This window comes from Triticum dicoccoides, chromosome 3B, assembly GCF_002162155.2.
Source record: "Triticum dicoccoides isolate Atlit2015 ecotype Zavitan chromosome 3B, WEW_v2.0, whole genome shotgun sequence".
Classification (NCBI taxonomy): domain Eukaryota; kingdom Viridiplantae; phylum Streptophyta; class Magnoliopsida; order Poales; family Poaceae; genus Triticum; species Triticum dicoccoides.
Genome location: NC_041385.1, coordinates 677,951,130 through 677,956,501, shown reverse-complemented (window position 1 = coordinate 677,956,501; position 5,372 = coordinate 677,951,130). Strand labels below are relative to the sequence as shown.

General features: G+C 50.1%; 1 protein-coding gene and 1 non-coding gene across 2 annotated transcripts; both read left to right on the top strand.

The window, feature by feature from the left end:
- The first annotated feature begins 627 nt into the window (after positions 1-627).
- On the top strand, positions 628-4,772 carry LOC119277799 (amino acid permease 1-like). The gene is made up of 4 exons (XM_037559124.1): positions 628-746; positions 3,023-3,256; positions 3,334-3,427; positions 3,509-4,772. The coding sequence occupies exons 1-4, from the start codon at positions 683-685 to the stop codon at positions 4,521-4,523; spliced, it is 1,407 nt and encodes a 468-aa protein (XP_037415021.1). The 5' UTR covers positions 628-682; the 3' UTR covers positions 4,524-4,772.
- A 25-nt stretch (positions 4,773-4,797) lies between these two features.
- TRNAV-AAC lies at positions 4,798-4,871 on the top strand. Its single transcript has one exon. It is a non-coding gene; the product is annotated as a tRNA-Val (tRNA).
- Positions 4,872-5,372: the final 501 nt, after the last annotated feature.

Genomic DNA, 5,372 nt, shown 5'->3' with positions numbered 1-5,372 from the left:
TGTGTCTATATACATCTGGATATAGTTTATATTAAAATCCCTAAAATGAATGGAGTATTTAGGAATAGAGGAAGTACATAAGTTTGTTCCATATAATTCTCATAATTATGACTTTTTTAAGTAATTACGGCTTTTATTATTACATGAGGTACAATCTACCGTACCGTACAAAAGTTTACGTGGTTAAATGAGCAATCGGTTTCCCGTTTCCCTTCCGCGATTACGCTTCACTTATGGTTTTTCCGTTCTCGGTTCAGCGTTCCACCGTCGTCGTCCAAATACGTACTAGTACCAACAGCGTCCAAATACACCGTACGGCACCGCCAGAAGAGGAGTCTGCCGGAAATTTAGCTCGGCATTCACTCGTTTCCTTGGCGAAGCTGGCAAGCAGCCGCCACTTACCATAGATGATCTGCTTTGACTCGCGGCGGAAATGTTTCCCCGAAACGATGAAGGGGACGGCCGGATTCGTGGGATTCCGCGAGGCAGAGTAATTGACCGATCGCCGCATTAAAAGAATGAATGTACAGTGGAAGGCCGGTCAGGTGCAAGGCCCGGCGGCCCTTATATATACCCGCCGCCCGCGGCTACGACAGAATCCATCAAATTTCCCGAGAGAGAGACCGACAGCGGTGCCCGAGCGGAGGAAGAGGCGGGGAGAGAGAGGGAGAGAGGGAGAGAGATGGACGTGGAGAAGGTGACGGAGGTGGCGCCGGAGGTGGACGACGACGGCCGCGTAAGAACAGGTAGCGCACACGACTCCCCCTTGTAGAGAGCTCCGTTGTTCGCGGTTTCAGTTCGTTGGTTCCTTCGCTTGATGCCTTCCGTCTGAGCCGTGATGCGATACCGGCAAACCCGCTCGTCCTTGTGGCGAGGAGGCATGGCCGGATGCGGTGTTTTCAGGTCCGTGCGTGAGAAACGGTAGGAAGCTAGGTAGACGACAGCGGTAGAACAGTTCATGTCTCGGTTGCAGAGGTTTTAGAGGGCGATGCTGGCGATCAAATTGGCACTCAAAATGGATTATATCATACTCTTGCCGATTTGCCTCTCAAGTCTTTAGGTACTTGAAGTGGCAAACTTCTCGTTCTGCACCGGAATGTCAAAAAAAGATTGGCACACTGCAAACTAGTACTAGCTTGGTATGGGTAGTATCACAAATTCACAATCATGGAGAAAAGAAAAAGAATTATCGCATATCCTGAAACTATTGTCTTATAGAACATTAACACACATTCTTTTTTCCGGAAACAAACGTCCATGGTTAGGACTTAGGACCTGGAACTCTGCTTTGACAGAGGAACATGTTGTAGCAGAGCAATTCAAAATTTTGCCCATCGCTTGTGATCAGCAGCGTAGCCCAGGATCCAGGCAGCGCTGTCGCTTTTAGATGTTTGCATGCATGCAGGCCGAGCTAGTTTAGTACTCCCTCCGTCCCAAAATTCTTGTCTTAGATTTGTTTAGATACGGATGTACCTAATACTAAAACGTGACTTGGCAGTACCTCCATATCTTCCCCATTTCTCTTGACAGTTGACACATCACTTGTCCAACTCCAATCCAGATGACAACCCTGACATCGGGACGAAATACATGCACCCTGCATCTACATGCTCTATCTGAAAATCAGCCATCCCCTGAGAATGTGCCATCCATGGTGTGGCGCCTCTGCGCCATTCCTTTTACAACGCCCCAAATGATGGGAACCGGGTTGGTGGCATGGTATTGATGCAGGAATTAGGTCCAAATGCCCTGTGTCCCCGATCCGGTAGAGCAAAAGAACTTGCTGCGAGATCCAAAATTCCGGTGACTTGGCAGGCACTACCCAAAGCAAGTGGCCTCGGCTTGCAACTCTTATGCAGCGTGAGCACCATAGTGCTTCAGAATTATACAGAAAAACTTAGTGGTGTGTGAGATCATGGCATGCAAAGTTGTTGTTTTTTTTGCAAATAACAGTCGTACTGTTTTAGTATCAGAATCCCGCAAAGGGTGGAGAACACCATTCGTTGTCAACTCATTAGTAGTCTAATAGAGATTCTTTTAGTGTGGGCCAAAAATGGCTTTGCTATGGATGGATGGATGACTGGGAACCTTCAACTTGTGCTCCCTCCACTTCGTCAGGAATCCTCCTAAATCCTAACACCGGTATAGCTTTACGGCATCAGAGTACAGTAACTGTATTCATTTTAGGCGTCACTTGTGAGTCTAGTCACAGGTATGTGATGAAGAATTTAGAAGGCAAAATTGAGTGGCCATTACACTACCGATGACTTGTTAAGTACAGATTCTATACATAGTTATTTATACGCCACAAAGTGCATCTTGTTTTTCATTATCAGAAGGCGAGAAGAACTTGCCTTATGTCTAAGTCTTGCGTGCTTCGTGCTGTTGGATAATGGATACCACATCATAATCCACATCGTCAACCAGGCATGCTTTGAATCTTCCACAAAAGGTTCTTTCTCCAGGTGGATGCTTACGTTGTGCAAAAAGAGTCTCCTCATGCTGTTATACAGTTGCTGTTATTGGGGTTAGAATACCACGTGTAACACAAAGAGATCTTGATTTAGGCGTATAATAGCTGCCACTTTGCTGGGTGCCCAGAGCAAACCCAATAGAGAATTCGTCTGCTTTAGGACCTGTCGATTAGAATCCAGTGTTTTTGTTGACTAGCTGACAGTAGTTTGTAGCTTCGGTCAGTAGATACGCTTTGCTTAATGGTGTCCAGCGCATGGGCAGCAGTCTATCAGACTAATTGGATCCACTTTGCTGAGTGTATTTATTCGTCACCAATGATTGTCGCAAATCCTTGTGAGAATCGAAAATTGTGATTCCTTCTCATCCCTGTGTTGAAGGCCTACTTGCAAGTTGCAATTTATGTCACAATAGTAGTATATTGGAACTTAACTGAGAGATTTCATCATGATATTACTTTTCCTAGTACCTTAAAAAGTTCAGAGACTGCAAAGTTGTGCATGCCTCACGTCAGGCAGTGACCACTGACAACCTGAATGAAATGCGACAGGGACGGTATGGACGGCGACGACGCACGCCATCACGGCCGTGATAGGGTCCGGCGTGCTGGCGCTGCCGTGGAGCGTGGCGCAGATGGGGTGGGTCCTCGGCCCCATTGCCCTCATCGGCTGTGCCTACATCACCTACTTCACCGCCTGCCTCCTCTCCGACTGCTACCGCTCGCCGGACCCCGTCCACGGCAAGCGCAACTACACCTACATGGACGCCGTCCGCTCCTGCCTCGGTATCAACAAATACTATACTCCTCAAACTTCTCCTGGCACCATGCAGATTCTGAATATCTTGATCATGCACATGCAGGGCCTAGAGAAGTGGTGGTGTGCGGCATTACGCAGTACACGATCCTCTGCGGTGCAGTCGTGGGCTACACCATCACAGCCGCCACGGGCATCATGTAATTTCATCTGTAAATATTTTGCTCAGACCTCAGAGTATGTCATGGGACTGAAGGACGTTCCTTGCGTTGCGAGTGCAGGTCCGTGGTGCGCAGCAACTGCCGGCATTACAAGGGCCACGGAGCGGACTGCAGCCAGGAGGGGACCATGTACCTGGTCATGTTCGGCGTCATCGAGGTCGTCCTCTCGCAGCTGCCCAGCCTCGAGAAGGTCACCTTCGTCTCCATCGTCGCCGCCGTCATGTCCTTCACCTACTCCTTCGTCGCGCTCTTCCTCAGCGCCGCCAAGTTCGCCTCCAACCACAAGGCCTCCGGCACCATCTTCGGAAGCCACATCGGCGGCCCCGGCGGCGTCTCCGCGGCGACCCGGACCTGGAGCTTCCTCCAGGCCCTCGGCAACATCGCATTCGCCTACACCTACGCAATGCTCCTCATCGAGATCCAGGACACGGTGAAGGCGCCGCCGTCGGAGAACGTGACGATGAAGCGGGCGAGCATGTACGGCATCGGCGTGACCACGGCCTTCTACGTCTCGCTGGGGTGCATCGGCTACGCGGCGTTCGGCAATGCCGCGCCGGGGAACATCCTCACCGGCTTCGACGAGCCCTTCTGGCTCGTGGACCTCGCCAACATCGCCGTGGTGATCCACCTCGTCGGCGCCTACCAGGTGTACGTGCAGCCCGTGTTCGCGTGCTACGAGAAGAAGCTCCGGGCCCGGTACCCGGACGCGGCCTTCTTCCACCGGGAGCTCGCGCTGCGGCTGCCCGGCCGCCGGGGCGCGCTGCGGTTCACCATGGCCAAGCTGGTCCTGCGCACGGCGTTCGTGGTCGCCACCACGGTGGTCTCGTTGATGCTGCCCTTCTTCAACGCCATCCTCGGCCTGCTCGGCGCCGCCGCCTTCTTTCCGCTCACCGTCTACTTCCCGGTCACCATGTACATCACGCAGGCAAAGGTGCCGCGCGGCAGCGGCAAGTGGGTGGCGCTGCAGGCGCTCAACGTCGGCGCGCTCGTCGTGTCGCTGCTCGCCGCCGTGGGCTCCGTCGCCGACATCGTCCAGCGCCTCGGCCACGTCACCATGTTCAAGACACAGCTGTGATCAATCTATATGGAGGTGGCCGGTGTTCGATGCTTATGCATGCATTTCATGTTCCGTGTGTGCTCTGTTTAGCCGATTTGTAGCTTGTTACTGGTATTACTTGGTCGTGTGTAGGTTATATGCTTTGGTTACCATTGACGGGTACCGCAGCTATGGTTGGGTACTTGGCTCGGTGGAAGTGTGAAACAATCAACTTTTCTTGTGATCGATATTTTATTGCCGTATAAGAAGAACATTCATATTTGTAAATTCTGAGTTGCCTTCTCACATCAATGGTTTCGTGGTGTAGTTGGTTATCACGTCAGTCTAACACACTGAAGGTCTCCGGTTCGAACCCGGGCGAAGCCATATTGTTTTTCCTTTTTTTTTCTCCACTGATTTCATGAGATTTTCCTCTCTTATTTCCCTTTTGTTTTGGGCTCATTTCAGTTGGCTTCGGCCCAAGCAATTGATGATGGTGTTGTATTTGCACTCCTAGCATAATATGGCCCAAACAACATGGTAAAGCTTTGATGATGGTGTTTCAGTGCGCATTTGCTTCCGTGGAGTAACACCAATAAAGTATAGCAAATAATGTAATTTTTGGAACCAAAGGTGTGCAAAATTACATGGCGAGATGACATACAACTTTTTTTCAGAAACGTTCATTTTTTTTAATTTTGGAGCATTGATTATTTGAAAGCGGACGAGTATGGATTTTCATATTGGTGTTGATTCTTGATCATAGGTGTTCACAAAGTCGCTTGTAACACTTTGAACGATTTGGTCGGCCTCGCGCATGGCCATTCATGGGCAGAATTATAAAAGTTTTGCTCTCCCATTTGCTTTCGTTGTTAGGCCTAATGATAA

What these genes read in the sequence shown, in the direction of transcription:
- LOC119277799 (XM_037559124.1), top strand. Translation starts at nt 683, where the DNA reads ATGGACGTGGAGAAGGTGACGGAGGTGGCGCCGGAGGTGGACGACGAC. An exon ending in CGCCGTCCGCTCCTGCCTCG is followed by an intron (nt 3,257 to 3,333) that starts GTATCAACAAAT and finishes ATGCACATGCAG; the next exon opens with GGCCTAGAGAAGTGGTGGTG. An exon ending in ACAGCCGCCACGGGCATCAT is followed by an intron (nt 3,428 to 3,508) that starts GTAATTTCATCT and finishes TTGCGAGTGCAG; the next exon opens with GTCCGTGGTGCGCAGCAACT.